Source organism: Trichoplusia ni, chromosome 4, assembly GCF_003590095.1.
Source record: "Trichoplusia ni isolate ovarian cell line Hi5 chromosome 4, tn1, whole genome shotgun sequence".
Classification (NCBI taxonomy): Eukaryota; Metazoa; Arthropoda; class Insecta; order Lepidoptera; family Noctuidae; genus Trichoplusia; species Trichoplusia ni.
The window spans coordinates 3,932,453-3,951,135 of record NC_039481.1 but is presented as its reverse complement, the minus strand read 5'-3'; the positions used below and the strand labels follow the sequence as shown (position 1 = coordinate 3,951,135).

At 37.5% G+C, this 18,683-nt stretch overlaps 3 protein-coding genes across 3 annotated transcripts in view; 2 read left to right on the top strand and 1 right to left on the bottom strand.

The window, feature by feature from the left end:
* Positions 1–6,229, top strand: part of LOC113492595 — a 50,227-nt gene extending 43,998 nt beyond the window's left edge. The window contains exons 10-17 of the mRNA XM_026870117.1: positions 3,877–4,005; positions 4,094–4,269; positions 4,350–4,483; positions 4,958–5,097; positions 5,179–5,260; positions 5,338–5,482; positions 5,620–5,830; positions 5,921–6,229. Of these exons, the coding sequence (XP_026725918.1) occupies positions 3,877–4,005; positions 4,094–4,269; positions 4,350–4,483; positions 4,958–5,097; positions 5,179–5,260; positions 5,338–5,482; positions 5,620–5,830; positions 5,921–6,072 (1,169 nt within the window). The 3' untranslated portion in view covers positions 6,073–6,229. The remainder of the gene's footprint in view (positions 1–3,876; positions 4,006–4,093; positions 4,270–4,349; positions 4,484–4,957; positions 5,098–5,178; positions 5,261–5,337; positions 5,483–5,619; positions 5,831–5,920) is intronic.
* A 769-nt stretch (positions 6,230–6,998) lies between these two features.
* On the bottom strand, positions 6,999–8,230 carry LOC113492596 (putative lipoyltransferase 2, mitochondrial). The gene is made up of 3 exons (XM_026870118.1): positions 7,920–8,230; positions 7,624–7,836; positions 6,999–7,507 (listed from the first exon to the last, which is right to left on the bottom strand). Exons 1-3 carry the CDS (start codon positions 8,074–8,076, stop codon positions 7,158–7,160), a joined length of 720 nt encoding a protein of 239 aa, XP_026725919.1. The 5' UTR covers positions 8,077–8,230; the 3' UTR covers positions 6,999–7,157.
* A 455-nt stretch (positions 8,231–8,685) lies between these two features.
* LOC113492592 (protein sickie) overlaps positions 8,686–18,683 on the top strand; it is a 180,564-nt gene continuing 170,566 nt past the window's right edge. The window contains exons 1-2 of the mRNA XM_026870111.1: positions 8,686–8,956; positions 15,254–15,335. Coding sequence (XP_026725912.1) covers positions 15,285–15,335 — 51 coding nt within the window. The 5' untranslated portion in view covers positions 8,686–8,956; positions 15,254–15,284. The remainder of the gene's footprint in view (positions 8,957–15,253; positions 15,336–18,683) is intronic.

Below are 18,683 nucleotides of genomic sequence, written 5' to 3'. Positions count from 1 at the left end.
TCGGCTGAGGAGTCGTGCAGCCCTAAATCTCTGATAATACCTATAATTCACGTAGCCGATATAGAACACGAGAAATATGGGTTTCTATAAAAAGAAATAACAATAAAGCTTTCGTGAACATTCACTCCGTTAAATCACATTTTCAATTGATATTTTCCCTGTATGAAACGGCATTCCGGCGGCATACCCAAGTTATTGCGCACATTATGAAGAAAATTAAGACGAGGTCGTAATAAGGAAATGGCACAACTACTAGAAAGTCTTGCCACCACACACCGAGGTTTTAATGGCTAATGCGAATGTCAATTAGATATTCAAGTTATATTATTATATTGTGTACGATAATGTGGAAATTAATTAGAATAGCTATTACTCAAATTAGATACGCAGGTTATTCAGGTTTATGTTTATTACAAAGCTGATTTTTCTTTTAAGATTATCATTGAAATTCCACGAAGAAAAAACATAAATGTTATAGCTGAATATACTTAGCAAAATCATTAAAGGACGGTGTTATGTAAAATTAATTGGTATCTTAGATATTAATTTGAATGCGCGGTGTTTTTAGTAGCTTGCAGTAGTGCGAGTATAACGGCCTTGGGCGGCCTTGCGGACACATGCCGGCGCCCGCGCAGCGCGCTGCCGGCGCCCGACCGGGTCAGCGCCCGGCCGCCGCACGGCGCTAATCGAATAGTTAATTGAATTTATGAAACTATTTACCAAATACCACGAGGTTACTGTCCAATTAACTCTGTTCACGTCAGTTTATTGATCCGTACTTTTACATTTTAAGAGTTAATGCACTACGTCATTTACGAAGATACGACGTATAGAACAGTAGAGTCACGAGAATAGAGTTTAGTCGAGTGATTGATAAATACTCGATTTTGAGGATTTCCGTATATTTAAGAACAAACATTGTACATGACATTTTATAAAAGTATACGCACATAGCGGTATATGAGAAGATGCATCAGTATTGAGCATCATCCTTTACCTATTCAGCATTCAGCAGCATCTCATCTATGATTTGTCTAATCAATACGTTCAACAGGTTTGTTTAACTTTGACGTTGAAATTGTGGAGATATAAGTAAATGGGTAAACAAGTTTATTCCTGGCATCGGCTATCTAGTGGTAAGATAACGGCATTGCAGCTCAGTAACAAGATTGCATACGGAACCCTGTCTTGATATCCAGTGGGACCGTTACATCCTTAAGTGGACACTTCCGAACACGCGCCCACTACAGCACCAGCTCCATCGCTTCGCAACTGTTTTCACGTCACATTTTTTACTACTTGACGATATGTACCGCTCCAATAATGTGCCTAGAGAAAAATATTCCGATAACATCTCGGTATCATAAACTCATACAAGTTGCTCGTTCAGTTTTTGTACGCATTTGAGGAAAAGTAACAAACTGCGATTAATATCAACCGAGTTCATTGTCTCTACCCAATTTTTACGTCACCGAAGGTGCGGCATGAAAAAATGTATACAGACTCGGATTTGTATATTTTCGTTCGTATAAAACGAAGAGCTTTTAATCCATTCACCGCGGCCACGTACAAATCTTAGCGAACTGATCAAGAGATCAGCTATGGACAAATTTGTCTGGAAACGACAAAAGGAAAACGCCGAGCAGCTTTTTTACTTTTTTGTAATCGAGATGAAATCTTTATAAAAAGCGACCCAAACCCTGTTTACCAAAAGTAGGTAAGTCGGAGAAATTTTTGGTTTCAGTAATTTATAATTGAGCTGGCCTCAATTAAGCATCCGAATACAGATATTTGTAGGCACTTTCAATGTTCAGGTACATGAAGATGCTTTAGTACTTACACAGCAAAAAATGCAATTTACAGTAAGAAGTCTAACACTCTCGGGTTTTGATTCACTTTAAAATTCTGAGCCTATCACTCAGCGAATAGAAAACTAATACCCCATAAAATTACTTAGAAAATTGCTCATTATTTATAATCTGCATCAAGGCATTGTTTAAGCTAAATATTTATAAGGCGAGCGTGGGAATTTATCAAATCGTTGAAGCGTTGCAAATATGCTGGTCGTTGGTGCAGCGGTGTCATCGACTCCGCCGACTCGGAAGCTAAGGCACGATCACAACCTCACCTCGGATTTATAAATAATCTCCTTATTTTTTACACTTGAATTGAACCATAAGTGGCCCAAGAAGTTCCCTTACACGGCAAGGATTTTGACTTATACAGTATAGGATCGGTTTAGAAATTGATGTTGATATTAAACGATATATATTTGCGAGAGACGTCAACGTCATCCATAAATCCTTAGTAGGAGTTTAAATAAGAATTGTCCGTTAATATATTCTTTTCTGTAAAGGTGTTATTAACATAATCGTGTTGGTAGCGAGAGGTAAATTATGATTGACAGTTTAAATCGAAATGCTGCGTCGTCGATGATAGTTCCCATAAATTACAGTTGGTTAGTGGTTTCATTCAACGCTGGTAAGGCCGGCTAGATTACTAGATGAGCACACTTCGCAAATAACGTAGGCACGCTAATCTTAATTAACCTACTTACTGGCTTCCACAGACCACATAAACTTAATCCAATTGTTGGCTTAACGCTTTTTATGTAGAAGCGACACCGACACACCTTTTCTTAATTTTGAGAAAATAAGAGCTTGATTCCATTTTTATAATTTGATTAAATCTATAAAATGGAAATCTAGTCGGTTTAATTTGATGAACTTTCTTTTCAATTAAGTACTTTTTACTAGTCCTCATTTTGCAAACTTTATCTTAGGACTTTTAGTGCCACTTTTGAGAACTTTCCTCAGTCGTAGGTTCCACTTCCTCAAGCTTTAGTCTAGTTGAAGTTTTTTTATTATCTGATGTCGATTGCGGCATTCTATAATTATGTACGGCATAATAAAGTTTACGAGACATTATCTATTGGCAACAACAGTACCTTTATAGTCAATAGCGCTGTTTTAAGTATAACCGGTGGGCGAATAAGATTCTCCTTTGTCTGACACTTAGCGGTCAACGGCCCAAATCTTGTTTACGTCACCTTATTATTGGCCGGCAGCGATCGTGAATGTGTCCAGACATTGGCACAGTACTAACGAATCGATTCGGAACGGTTCACTTCGGCCTCTATTCTGATAACTATCCACTGCTCCCCTATTGTGTTCCTTATCTAAAGCCACTTCTCGACATCTTCTGTAGCATTAGAGGAATTATTGTTCTCTATCAGATTTGTTTTGTTTTTGCAAAATATTTGAATAGGAAGAATCTACGAGATGATGTCTTAAAGAGATAGTGTGATGTTCAAGATTGATCAAAAACGAAAATATATCTTTAGAAATTCCGGGAGAAAATTATTTAACATTTATTACGAGTCGAGAGAGAGACAATACTAGAATGTTTCAATGACGAAAAAAGCTATGGTCGTTTTCTGCTAAAGTTCTAGATTCGTCTATAGCATCGTTAAAAGAAAGCGAGTTGTGGTGCGGTTTTACAAATGTACGTACATCACTTTAAGTAAGCCGTCAAAAAGATGCCCGTAAATCAAAAGTTATCTTTTGCGTGAGAAAACTTAAAATAGCTGGACGCTTGAAGGACACAGTAATTGCATCAAGTAGGTTGCATTTAGAATCACCGCGTACGCCGCAGCCATGTACCTTGTAGCAATCTTGATTCGATTATTATAATATACGCTGCTCACGTACTATGTACGCCTCTACCTAATCAGAGGTTCGCCATGCGTAGAGACGTGCACTAGGGATTCATACATTTATTCGGCTTTATAACCATCAAGTGTGTAATTTGTTGCATTCGTAGATATCTATTAGCTTCTAGAATTACGCATAATTAATGTTTTATGATTTGTTACAGAACCGCCCAACAATGCCAACCCTCCTGGCGAGCTTCCAGTGACGATTGATCATCAACAAGACACGAACATGGCGAGCAACTTGACTAGGAACGATGCTAACTGCGACAAAACTGGAACTTGTTACGACGGTAAGATTTGATATGATGAAAACCCAAATAAAATATTTTAATAAAGACTCCTTCTTCAATATGTCATTAATAATTTCAATTGTTTCAGTATCGGTACTCTGTAAGGATACTAGAATCGCGGTGCAAGTTCGCACTAACAAGCCTTTCAATGGACGTATCTACGCTTTGGGACGTTCAGAGACTTGCAACATTGATGTTGTCAACAGTGACTTATTCCGACTCGACCTCACCATGGCTGGCCAAGACTGCAACACACAAAGTGTCGTGAGTAACTCTAACTTTTCAAATATACACCCTGAAGATCGGAAGTCAGTATTCTGTAAGGATTTGATTTTTGTTTTTAGACTGGAGTGTATTCCAACACCGTTGTCCTGCAACACCACAGCGTAGTGATGACGAAAGCGGACAAGATTTACAAAGTCAAGTGCACGTACGACATGAGCTCGAAGAACATCACATTTGGAATGGTACCAATCAGGTCAGTAAGACATTCGCAATGTAACGCTACTATTTATCTATCACGAGGTGTACAAACACAATTCATTCATGCCATGGTACCGCAAAGATGCGAACCACCAAGATTTTACCGTATAATGTATGCGGGCCGTACCAGACAAGTTACGTGATATGTTACAGTAATATGACAAACGGGAGCTATTTCGACATACCTTCAGGCAAACACGATTTAAAATTCCATCGACCTAATATCGCCGCAGCATTGTAAACACGTAACAATTAGATTCACATCAGCAAGATACGGCTGGTGGACGTGATGAGCACTTGTAAACACAACATCATTTTAAAAGTATTCGTAATGAATTATAGTGGAGGTTGATACAATCTTGATTGCTGTGAATGGGCCATTATGGCTTCAAACTCAATATTAGTATAGTATTATGTGGTTTATTAATTTTGTATAGCTATTACCGCTAACGTAAGTGTTGTTGTGCAGAGACCCGGAGATGATCTCCATCACTGCCGCGCCGGAAGCCCCGCCACCACGCATCCGCATTCTGGACGCGCGCCAACGCGAGGTGGAGACCGTGCGCATTGGAGACAGGCTTACCTTCCGTATCGAGATTCCCGAAGACAGTGAGGACTCATTTCCTGTTACTGCTGATGTTATGACTGATTCCAAAATTGGATGCATTCTAAATACGTTTTTATTTTCAGCTCCTTATGGCATCTTCGCCCGCAGCTGTGTCGCTATGGCTAAGGATTCTAAGAGCACATTCCCGATTATTGACGACGAGGGGTAAGTAACATAGTCCCGATGAATCCTATACTGGGACTTCTTTGCATAACAGTTCCTCATGAAAATCCTTTATACAGTTGCCCACTGGACCCATCGATCTTCCCAGCATTTACTCCGGATGGCAATGCTCTCCAGTCCGTGTACGAAGCCTTCAGATTCACCGAGTCCTACGGTGTCATATTCCAATGTAACGTCAAATACTGTCTCGGAGCTTGTGAACCGGTAAGTGGTCATGTGTTAGCATTTTGATGGAATATATGGTCGCATTCTACTTTTTACAGTTATTAGTAACGCTTAAATCTGTTAGTCACGTTTAAATTACGCAAATGACACGACATTTAACGTTATCCACATTTCAGGCGGTGTGCGAATGGGGTCGCGATTCTTTGGAGTCATGGGGCAGAAAGAAGCGTTCGTTGCCCCACAACGAGACCGAGGCGCACAGTCAAGAAGAGGATATGAACATCTCGCAAGAAATCCTAGTGTTAGACTTTGGTGACGAGAGACAGAGCACTGACTTCCTTCGCTCAGATAAACCTGGAGGAGTAGCATCTGAAGCCAACTTCGGAGGTAATTTCAGGCACACTTTTGAATGTTTTGCCTTATCAATATTGAGCTTTGTGAGATACTGAATAAAATATTTTTTGTTTTATTTTCTAGAAAAAACAGTGACAATCGTGGAGCCTTGTCCCAGCAAGGCGTCCGTACTGCTGCTGGGCGTGGCTTGCGCCCTGCTGGTGCTGCTCTACATCGCGACCATCTTCTGCTACTACCTGCGCAAGTGGCTCGCACCGCCCAAGCACATGTCATAATTGCACTTAACATATTGAGGCTATGTTCACACACGATGCGTCGTCGTGAACATGTGATACAGATGACTGACGAACACAACAAACGTTATTCTCAGACAACATCCGTCCATTTAGATTAAGTTCCGTGAATACTGTCGTGGTGTATAGATTCGGAAAATGATATTAACGCCTATGTTTGGTATGATTGTTGTAACCACCGCGTGTTTTGCATTTAATTTAGGAATAATTTATTGCATTTAGAAGCATTTATTACTATTAAGTAGGTGTATGAGTAAATAAAATCACTAGAATCTTACTTTTGATCCCTTGATACTGCAGTTTAAAGGGTAATCATTATCGCATTTAATTAGTTAATTTTAACGATATAAGACAATGCATTTATTAAAGTGTCTAAGTAAGTTGACCAGTTTTGTACAATGTTTGAGTACTCATCATATCAGTAGTTACAAAATGATATTTGGAATAGTCCCTGAAAAATTAACAACTAAACGTCTTGATTTGATTTTAGGGGATTATTCTGATTTGACTATATTGGTAATTTTAGATTTTAGGGCAATTCATTACTGTAAGTTAAAATAGTCACATCATTTGATTTTTTGTATCACTTCTTAGTAATCATAATATTTTGTCATGTTTTTCTAACAGTTTAAACATTTCATTTTACGAAAGAAAAATAACTAAAACTATTTGTAAATATGCTGATACCTTACCTATTGATTTGTACTAAAATGCTTAGAATGATTTTGGAACTTTCAGTTGGGTTCTATGAAACATTTAGGGTCACTTTGTACCACCGTATAGTCTGGTACAAACTGTTTAATGCTTCTCTTAACCCAACTTGAGACTTCTCTTTATTTATTTAAATTAATTTTTAATTTATCTATTTATTGTATTTTTCATTTTTATTAGGAAATGAAATAAACTTGTACAAATTTACTTTTGTTTTTATTTGATAACCATGTAAACAGCCACGATAAAATGCGTGGTCTACAATAAATAATAACGGGCACTAGATAAATTTATCCTAAAAGATTCTAACAGTTGAGTTGATAACAAACAAACAATGTAACTCACTAACTTGGCTTTTATGCGGAGTTTTCTACAAGAAGCTTATTATAGATGCTGTTCAAGATCTCTTCCTGAGTTTTCACATCAATATCTTCAGATTTACAGCCGAAGACTTTGTCAAAGCACTTAATAAAAATAGGTGTTACTTTTTCCACTGAGCAATTCACTCCAGACTCTTTGGTTAATGAAGTAACACCCTTATCCTCTATGCCACAAGGGTCAATATTGTCAAACCAGGACAGATCATTGTCACAGTTAAGTGCAATCCCGTGTGTTGTAACATACCTAGATGCATGGATGCCGATAGATGCTATTTTGTTATCTTCTACCCACACACCAGTGTATGGTGACCGGGTGCCTTTTATTCCTGAAATGCAAATATTGCTTAACATTTTCAGATCATAGAAAAAATTTACTTAGGAAAAGCTGTTCAAAATCTTTAATTTAAATCTAGTGGAGAGTTCTGATTTTAAATTTTCTTACCTAATTCATCACACACATTGATGACAGTCTCCTCCAGGCTGTTGACATACCATTTTACACTTGTCTTAAAATGTTTCAAGTTTATCACAGGGTATACAACCAGCTGGCCGGGACTGTGGAATGTGATGAGTCCACCTCGGTTGGTCTTTTTAAACTCTGCTCCAAGGCTCCGGAGTCTAAATATTTGTTCATTAGGTGTATCGTCCCTTATTCCTATAACAATATTTTTTTTACTCACAATGACAGGATGAGACTAGTAAATAACGTTTTCATTAATGAATGTTATCATTACTAACCAACAGTGAAGACTGGCTTGTGCTCTACAAGTAACAGAGTATCAAAATTAGCGTCTTGCCCTTTCATAATAGCATCCAAATGCTTCCGAGCGACCGCCAATTGTATCTTTAGCGCCGTATCGTAGCTCATCAGACCTAATCTCCATACTTTAACCATTATGAGGTTTTTTTATCCGAGTAGTTATTTAAATTTCAATGCAACTGACTTTTTCTGTAAATATTTTCAATTTTTCCTAAAAAAACAAAAACAAATCACAAAATCCACATAATAGAGGTTATTATTTTTGACGTTTACTTTGACAGATATCATAAAAAATATTTTTGCGCCGTTAATGTGATTAAGATTATTTAAACATGTTAGTAACTGCCGTCCGTATTAAGTCCTCGACTTTATTATTTTTAGAAGTAGTTTTATTGAGATTTTATATTGGGGATACACACATTGCACTTTTAAAAATGTGACGCAGTGCTGCTCTCTATGTGTTTTGGTGTAAATTTATGAAAATAGATCTTTTTTTCATATCAAAATAGTTATTACATTCTGTTCATAGATGTCAGTAGTCAATTAATCTATCGTGTTGTAAACAGATGGCAGCACTTTTACATCTAATCGTGAACCACTTTTAATAATTTAACTACTACGCGATAGATAGCGCTGAAACATGAGTTTAAAACTGCGTTTCTCTGTGCGATGTACCTACATGCGTACATTTACAACATCTTTCAGTGGGTTCAGTTTTCGATATTCCCTGCTAGTAGGGCGGTGTTTGGTAGGTTACGTAAAACCAGCTGGTAATATAAACATTGTAAGAAGTCCATCGGAATAGGACGTTTGTGTGGTTAAGTGTTGTTATTTAAATTATTTAATGTTTTGTGCATCGTTATGACTGTTGTCGTTTCATTATGGTGTAAGTCTTTTCCCTAAGGTTTAGCGCAAATTAACTCTTATGATACCGGTGTCGCTATTTTATGTCGTGTTTGGACAAGGTGTTAGTGAGATCAGAGATGTGGTGTTCTCTCAAGCGATGACAACAGGGGTAAACAGTTAAACATGATTCCTATTTAACCTTTGATATTGTTTTGTTTATTTCCTGTTTTAAATTACGTTATATGTTGTTACACAGTAGACGTAGAACTTAATACTTAGTCAACCGGTAATTTTGGCGGCAAATCCTGTATAGTACTCTAAGTAGGTAGGACCAAGCCTAATTAGAAAAGTTTGTGTTACTAATTCGTTTTTAACGATTATTACCGTATTGTGTAAAGCTGTAATTAGCATTTTAGAATTGGTATTGATGCCGGCGCAAATGGTCCGAAATTTTAAACGTTATACCTAATGTAATAAGAATTACTAAAAGGACGTAGCACGTTAGAATTCTAAGTATGTTAGATACATATTTTTTTGGAAGCTAAGAATTTTTAATTTTTTCGGGCATATGGCAGTAGCTTATCAGTATAATTCAGCCTTTAATGAAATAATTTGCATAAGTACTTTGGTAATCTAAACAAAAACTAGTTTCTTTAGTTTACATTATCCAACTTACCTCGCTTTTATTATGAACTGGGTATGTACTACGGCTACTTACTAGAAGGTGTAAATATAGATCTACAATACATATTTATGGTGTAACTGTAAAGTCCTTTAGTGCCAAATAAATGTTACCGTATTATGGTCTTTAATGAAATGAAAAGATGACACCGATGCCGATGACGAAGTGAGTCCGTAAGATAATTGTTCCTCGCCAAACCAAAGCTTAAGAATTTAATTTCCATTCAAACAACCGAATCCCCTTCTGCTCTCGAAATTAGTATGAACATAAAAAGCGTCAACATTTCTTTTACCGTCTTTCCGCCTGCAGAGTGCAGTTTATAGTTAAGTTCACTGACCTGTAGTTAGCTACCGTGCACGGTTCAAAACCGCTAGTAAGGTAAACAAGTGTCTAAAGTTTAATTGTGAAGCAGGAAGATGGGCTGCCGTCGTCCTGTCGCTATTTATAGAAAACGTTCGACAGGGCTGATTTTGTAGGGGTGCGGTGCGTGTGCGCAATTTACGAGTATTTTTTGTAACATCAAATATCAGTTATGTCAGGTAGTTGTTGTTGATGTTATATAGGTTTGAATGATGCAATGGTTTACTCACGCGTATTTATCGGGATTGCCCGACTCGTTTCGGTCTTAGCCAGAGTCCTTAATCATGAGCTGACGTGGCTTTTTTATTGATGTCATAGACGGTAATATTATCCGAATGACCCTGTGAAAAAGGCAAGCTTATGTAGGGCGGCGCTTGTTTATCTAAATCCATCCATGGTATTCTTCGTCAGATTTGGTTTGTTGATGCACTTCGATTAATTTTGCTTCTGGGCTTTTCAATCTTTAGTTAACCAATTTCAATTTTATCTAACCCTTTCACTATCTACAAAGAGAATGTAGATACAAAACAATACAATATTAATAACTTATTCCATGCACTGGTACCACAGAAGTTTCCTCAACATATTTATGTTTAGTACAAGGCACCGAGCATTCGAAACTATCGCATCACATTCCATCCTGCGTAGTTTCTGAACTTCTGACTTAATAACTGAAGTGATGTCAGGAAGGGATCTACAAACATAGGTAGTTATTTGTTGGATACAGTAAGCAGAGGTACGTTCAATAATGGACTTTATTTCTTTGTGATTTAAGCTATTTATTTCAAAGGTTTGTTTTTTAGATGACGCAAGTTGTCGATACGAACATTTGCTTAGATTGAATAATATGTGTTAGTGAAAAGTTTATTGTTTTAACAACAAAAATATACAACCGGCATCAAATAATAACTACTGACCCAAATTCTTTGATATTTCTATGAGACCAAATAGCAGCTATTTCACGTTAATCGTAATAATGATTCTTTAATAATAAAATCAACGCAATCGGTTCATCCAGTCCGAAGTTCTGAGGCAGCAAACATAAGAAACAACAAAATTCTGACGAATTGAGAACCTCATCCCTTTTAAACTTGGTTGAAAAAGGTTTTTCTTGTTTTGATTTTCATCTTTCCTTTAAAATATTTTACCGGTATACCAATTGGTCATCAGTCCTACTTAGGTAATGATTTAGATATTAAGAGAATTAAATATAACACATACGTAAATCGTAGCATCTCTAAGCAAAAAGCAAGGCTGCTATTTACTTACAGTGTACGTTAGTTCTTATATGAAGTCTTAAGACTTTCCCGAATCTAGAGAAAGTCCAACTACATTTAATAGGTCTGCATTCTCTCCTTTACCCATACACTACGTGTTTACATTATCTGTATTCCGGAGTGTCTACCATTGAAAGTGAGATTGTAGGACTTGTGGAAACGGGAAGGTACTTGACATAATTGTACGTTGTGGTATGCAACATTCTGGGATTAATACTATTACGATACGAGTAATACAGTTCTGGAAGCGTTGCAGAGATCTAAACAACGTAGAATGGGGTATCTATTCCAAAATATCAATATGAAATAACTACCTGAATAGTATGACGAAATATTTACAGATCAATCTAATCATATGAAATACATCTATATCTATACTAATATATAAAGCTGAAGAGTTTGTTTGTTTGTTTGTTTGAACGCGCTAATCTCGGGAACCACTGGTTCGATTTGAAAAATTCTTTTTGTGTTGAATAGACCTTTTATCGAGGAAGGCTATAGGCTATATAACATCACGCTGCGACTAATAGGAGCGAAGATACAATGGAAAATGGGAAAAATTCTAACCACGTGGACGAAGTCGCGGGCAACAGCTAGTTTAAAATAAAGTAAATGAAAGATTACAAAAGAACAATTTAAAAAAGAGTCTACATCACTGCCGGCTTGTACTGACAAAAATTAAAAACATTCCGCACCACTCCCGGCTGTGTGGTTGTTAACATTTCCACGTTGTTCATTGAATGGCAATGGTAATCCTCCGTGTGAAATTCAGCCGTTAATATAACTTGAAGAGCCAATGGTAGGCCTCCAGGTCTCCGGCATGCAGTCGTGCCGGCTATAACTTCACACTTGACATTGGGATTCCCGATCCGGCGCGTGCCGTGCCGTCTGCGGGTGTTCTGCCGTCTGCCATGTTTTGGGGACTTTTAATACTACTTAATTGTTTAATTGAGGCAGACTGGCGTGCTAGGCAGTCTGTTAACTGTAAGAGTATTTTAAATTCCTTTTTGGATCGCTTTAGCAAAGTAACTTTATTGTTCTGACTTCTGTCTATGTAGCCTTAGCAATGAAAATTGTATTTCAGATTTATTTTAATAGTCAGTGCCCTAATAATAATAGATTAAGCATAAAACTATCCAAGTTAATCTTTCCATTTTAGTTTCACTTTCCAATTCCATACTCAAACACTACCAACTATTCATTTTAATAAAAAAAAATCTAAAAGTAACACCTTCATAATTGCCCAAAATACTGTATAGGTGTACCTATAGGTATCGGGCGGGCCGGTTGCCATGGCGACGGCGCAGTGGTCCTGCACGCCGTGACGCGAATGTCAAACGCTGGATCGATGTCGGCACACGGTTTTTTCATATTACCACCGGGATGCTGGCACAGACGTTGTCTTACGAGTATATGGCTTCTTAAGTTTAGAACTGAAATATATGATGAGAAATTCTGGTTAGAGTAAAGTTGTGCGTTAGTAAGAAGGTAGGGAAAAATCTTGTTAAGTGCAGATTTAATGAAAAAAAAGTAGTACCAGTTCATGAATATCCTATAGCTAGTGAATACCCTTTTCCACATAGAGAAAAATAATACTGAATTGACCATACGATTATGAATATAAATTACCATACTCTAATTGTAATAGAATTTTAAAAGGGAAACTTTTTGCTCTCTCAAATAAGAACGCGTATTTAATAAAAAGATATTTAACGAATTACACTAAACTAGATTTTTTCCTAGACAAACCAAATTATTATCTAACTCTTTAAGATAACAAATCCGAAACCGGTAAAAGGTCGCGAATAATAAATGATCGCATTATCTAAGTTCGCAATTCGAAGAAAGTCTAACTTTCAGATAGATATCAAATTTATAAGTCTAGATTGAGTAGAACTTACAAATTTGCTAGATTATGGCTAGGGATTTTGAAAGGATCTTATCTTGGAATTTATCGAAACATCGCGATCGCAGAGAATATGAAATGAGGACGAGATTTGGTTTAGAATTTTGAGGTAGTTCCGCAGAATACTAAAGCATCATTAGTCTTGGAAATGGTTCAGGATTGTGAAATCTTAGATTCTGACTCTACTTTTTTATGAGTCACAAAGGGACATGTTAAAATACATTTTTTTTCAATGTCCAGCAAATGTTCTTATATTTTTTCGTTTTATTCTATTAATACAAAATTTGGATCTGTACGTACAGTAGAATGTCAATATCAGCATAATGCTATACCTACCGGATTAGTAGTGGACGACTGAGGTGATATTCAGCGCATCATTTTAGCATTACAGGTTATACACCTACTTATTATGTTTATGTAACATTTATCTATCTCACAAAATTATTCGTAAATAACAAAGAATTTAAAACATAATTTAGCATACAAAACGTTAAAATTCTCCACATTGTAAACTTAAATTGTCCAGCTAAGCCGAAAACCACAAATTCCGTTGCTCTCAAATATTAAAATTAAACATTCCGAGACTCTGAGAGGAAAATTCGTTAGCGGGATTCGTAAAAGCACTCTGTGGTGTACATTGCATATGCTCTTTAGATAATCAGGACTTTATAAATATGTGTCTGCGAAGCGAGATAGTGGTCTCTACCGGCCATTAGTTGGCTGACTAAAGTGGCTGAGTCCCACAGTGGCCGGGGGACTTCCCTATTCGATAGATTTGAGACGGATAAAAGTTTTGCCTTATAGACAGTTTACGTTTTGCGGTATAATTGTACGGAAGCTTAAATGAGCTCATTGTTTTTATGTGGATGATTTTAGTGTAGATTACTGTAGATGTTTAATAAAGCAGTAAAGTTTGTTATCTTGTAGGGAGTAATCTCAGGAATTACCTACTAAATCATTTTTCGAAATTTATTTTGTCCATAGAACGCCACGTTACATTTTGAATGATATAGGTTACATATCAACCTGAAAAATTGTGGTGCGCATGGGTCAGCCAGTGTAACAAAATTCTTGTACCTCACATTCGAGGTGTACAGTGACAGTAACACAGTAGCATAAAAGTAAAAAAGTAAATTGGTGCGACCCACTTTAAGAACAAAAGCGGCTTACTGCATGACTCCGTCATAATCACACGTCCTCCAACACGAGTAGGTTCACCAAGTTGGAATGACGCGGCATTTTTATGAGTTACCCTTGTTAAGTTAATTTCGGCTTCAACGCGTACACACGGCACGCCTCGTGTCTCCTGGGCCGAGATGTAACTAATTAAGTCATAAAAAGCGGCGTTTCCTCAGCAGAAGTGTTATTTTGTGAGGATGGCGCGCGTCCGGGCGTTCTTGAGTTATCGCCCCCTATCCCGCTTTTAATTATTCATGAGCCCTGCCCGGACAAGTTTCACCAACTTCAGGCTAACAGCTGGCGTGCTTCTATTAAATAATTTGCACTCACTTCTTTAAGAGTTTGCGTGTGCGGTTTTGCATCCTAATAAATTTAATATAAAGCGTCATATCGGTTATTAATAATTCATCCCTAACAAATTGAGTTCAGCGTTCTTTAGCTGCTAATTAGATTCCTGGAAGTAGATCAGTAGTGACATTGAGACGAGGGTTGTAGGATTAGATTCGTTCTTAAACTAGAATATGTTGTGAAACTTTTCTTGGCTTTGGTAATTCCATTTTTTTTGTAGAGTTTTACACTCCTGGACAGAATGTTTGGCCCCGGACGAAGTTCAAACGTATTGGGGCATGTAACCAAGCGCTCAAACACCGTGCCAATGAGCTTACAAAATTTTCTGGCTGAAAAGCTACTGTAAACGCATTTTTGGAACAAAAGTTTAGTGATGGTGAAATAATTCCTAAACCCAAGTAGATTAATACGATTAGGATACTGTATTTCTTTTCTACATTTGTTATGGCATTCAAAAAAATAAAAAAACCTTTTTTTAACGTTTTTTTAGAAAAGAAGATGTGTCATAGATGAACATTTGTTTCTAAAATTAAAAGCAACACTTTCCATTCAATATTTGTTAACAACTACTACTTACTTCGTCTTTGCCTCTTACATATCTCCTCTGGATATTATATCCTAGACATCTACTATGTCTGCCTACGTAAAGTCCACTGAATATCATACATGCGACATTATATTGTTTATACCTATATTGTATTATATTTGGTACAGATGTCGCCGCAGCCGCCCTCGCGCCGGTGAGATGAGCACTGCGGCCTCGAGCCGCAACTACTCCTACGATGAGACTATACAGGTATGTACCTACCTATTATACATGTATATAATGATATAGTATTATTTATATACCTTATAGGTATGCCTTATATGTAGGCTTCTTACATAAGTGTACTAATATTGGATATTGTGTAGCAAAGTACGAAGAGATAGAGTATTATTACTTTTATTTTATGTTTGAATTAACTTTCTCGGAATACGTAATGCGTAAAACGTAATTATGGATTGGATGATTAATTTAGTGGTCTAAAATCAAATTTAAAAGAAAGAAAAATACGTGCTTCTTACAATTATGTGTATACTCAGAAATAAAAAGCTACACAAACTATATTACTACCATTTCGCGTGCTCCAACACTGCTTTGGCTTCGCGCAATAATGAAAACAATAATATAATTCAGCCTTTTAAATTCATAGCTGTTAACATTTCGCGTTTGCAGCACTTTCACCGACGCTGCGTAGTTTTCAGCAGACTAACGTGCGACGTACAATGGACTTTCGCTGCGATCGAAACTCAACACTCATACAAATTCTAACCCACTTCCCCCTTAATAAAGCTTATTTTGAGTTGCCAAATATAAAGTGCTAAAACTGCAAGCCCTCTAAAGTAGCCCGTAAAACGTCTAACTCAAGTATTGGTAATATGGTTCTTATCGGTGTGAAGATAGTGTCGTATTTTGTTTGTTGATGGGTGTTTCAGGGTTCAGAAGAAGTTTTTCAGGCCGGGTCATAACGACACATTAAGCAACACGGGCGCACTTACCTTTATTATTGCGGTACAAGGCTGAGCGCTTACCCGCGCCGCCCGACGTTGCTCGGTGCGTCGTGCGGGTCAATACGGACAATCAACACTTAACTGACTATTAGTGCCCTTTCAACTCAATGTGTGGAACACTCTTACGTGAGAAAAGCCACTTGATCTTTGTTTGGAGTCACAGATTTTGCGAGGGCGTAGTTGCCCATTTTATCAGTAATCTTTCGCTGGAAATTAACTGTTAATGTAGCTTTAACAATTGCAGTTTTAAGCATGAAATAGTGTACCTAATGCCTTAATTTTGTGTTTGTCTTGAATGTTCTTTGTGTGAAAAACAAAGAAATTTTCTTCATGAAAAAAAATACTGAAATTAAAACAAACTAATACAACGAAAAGTTGGAAGATTGTACTGACCCAGACACCCAGTGCTCGACAAAGCGGTACTTATATTATATAGCTATAGCTTAACAGACTTTGGCGTCTTTAGCGCGTCGTTTTAATTCGCGAGCGTTATCGCGGCGCGGGGCGGGGGCAGGCGCGGCGTGGAAGCTCCAGCTCTCAGCTATTCCCCCGACTCGCGGCTTGCGAACATTTATCAGGAGGCGACCCACATTGCCCGCCATCTGCCGCCGACTCCTCGCCTATATCGAACTGCGATTACTCCGACGTTATTGTGAGAAAGTAGTTTCGCTGTGCACCCATATTGCCTTTATTGTTTCCTACTCTGTTTCCTGTATGTTGTTCGGAATATCAAGGAATAACGGCTGATAAAGTTTTGCAGAGAAATGGAACTGGAAACTGTTGTTACTTTTCAATATAAGTAATGCTAATGCGTTTTGTATAGGTAAATGATTTAGTAGCACACAACTATTAAACTCTATGTCAAGTTTCCTTCCTTCCTTTCCTTCCGAGCACGATATCAAAGGTCGTCGACCTGCTGTGCGTAAAATCTGTAGACCTAAAAAGTTCTAAACAAAGGATGTTCAATAGCTATGTTGTAAACATTGATCAAGCCAAACCCTTCGTATAAACAGTAATATACTGAAAAAATATAGCAGTTTTCCTAACCTTTTTGCGGTTGACCATGCGAAGCAGACGGTCAATATTGAGGGCAGTATTTTCCTCAGCCGATTGTTTTATCAGGGTCCGAGGCAATATATTGTGATTTCGCTATCTGTATCGGAGATTGGTTTAGTGAATTTGATTAACGCAGAGTTTCCGCCGCGGCAAGGGTTGGCCTAATGCGTGGCCCTGCGTGGTCCACGCCGCATTAAGAGGCGCGGGCCAGAAAATCGAATTTTCCGCTTTTGTGGGCCCGCATACGGCACCTTTGTCGGGAGTTTTTAGACCGTGTCGCATAAACAAACTTTGACACGAGACCCTTGAGGCATTTTTTATTTTTGGAGATTCTTTATCCACCGTTTATTTAAGATGTTTAGAATTTCGGAATATCGAAATTAATTAGATTTTTCGTTCTTCTTATCTGCTTGTATCAAGTGTCAGTAAGCTTCGTGAATTTCAGAGGCACTTGAATTAATGCGTTTCCATAGATGGGGGGTCCGAAGTGGACCTTAATCCGGATACAAATTTTCCGAAAGATAAACCGGGCCAGGTTTACGGGCCCCGGGAGCGTACTCGCCCTATTTTCTCTCACTCCATCTGTATACGTAGGTGGCGATAGAGGAAAACGATCGCCCGTAAACAATTTATTTTTACCTACTTTTGTTAACTGTTTCGGATACAAAGGTCTTGCGGAACTATTTCTTTAGTTGGGAAAATTCGCATGAACTGTTCAAAGATACACACTGTCCACATAATATTCAGAAAAACAATGTAATTTCACAAGTTTTTTTGAGCCAAGCTATCAAGTACTTCTACTAAAACGTTATCACACTTTCTGAAAACAAAAGATGTTATCAAACATTAAACCGTCAGTCGTAAACCGGTTATAGCTTGTAAAAAAAATACTTAAAATTTTAAAATACCAATTAGAATCAAAATTTTAACTCTGAACGTAGAATTTTAACTTCAACGTCTAAATTACAATGAAAATTTATGCCCGGAGTTAATTAAAAGGCTTTTTCGTCTCACGACGAGCCTTTATCTGGATTCAAATTTTCCGAAAGATTAAACTGCGGACAGAAGGTTTACGATCCCTGAGAGCTTTTCGAAGCCTTAGTAATAGAGATGGCAACTGTAGTCGGCATTGAACAAAGACTTTTAGGGACTGCGGACTCTACCCGCTTTACGTAGTAACAGCCAAGAACTTACAAGTATGCCTAACGTTGAAGGTATTTTTTTCAGAATTTCTTCTTATAATATAGCATTTAACAGACTTGGAAAATTGAAGAGCCCTTGTTCTGTATCCAGCAGTATCAATACAAGTACAAAAAGAATACGATTATTATTTTCCATAATAATTAAATTTACCCTATATCATTTTCAGTTACACATCTAAACCTAGTGCATGTTAAAGTCGGAATAAATGAAGGTGATAAAAAATGTTGAGCGCCACTGACTATAATGGCGGAATAAGCTCCCAGGTGCACCAGCACGTCTTGCGTGTTTCAGATATAATCCTTTCACAGTGGCCTGTCTTGTGTTCAGTGTTCAG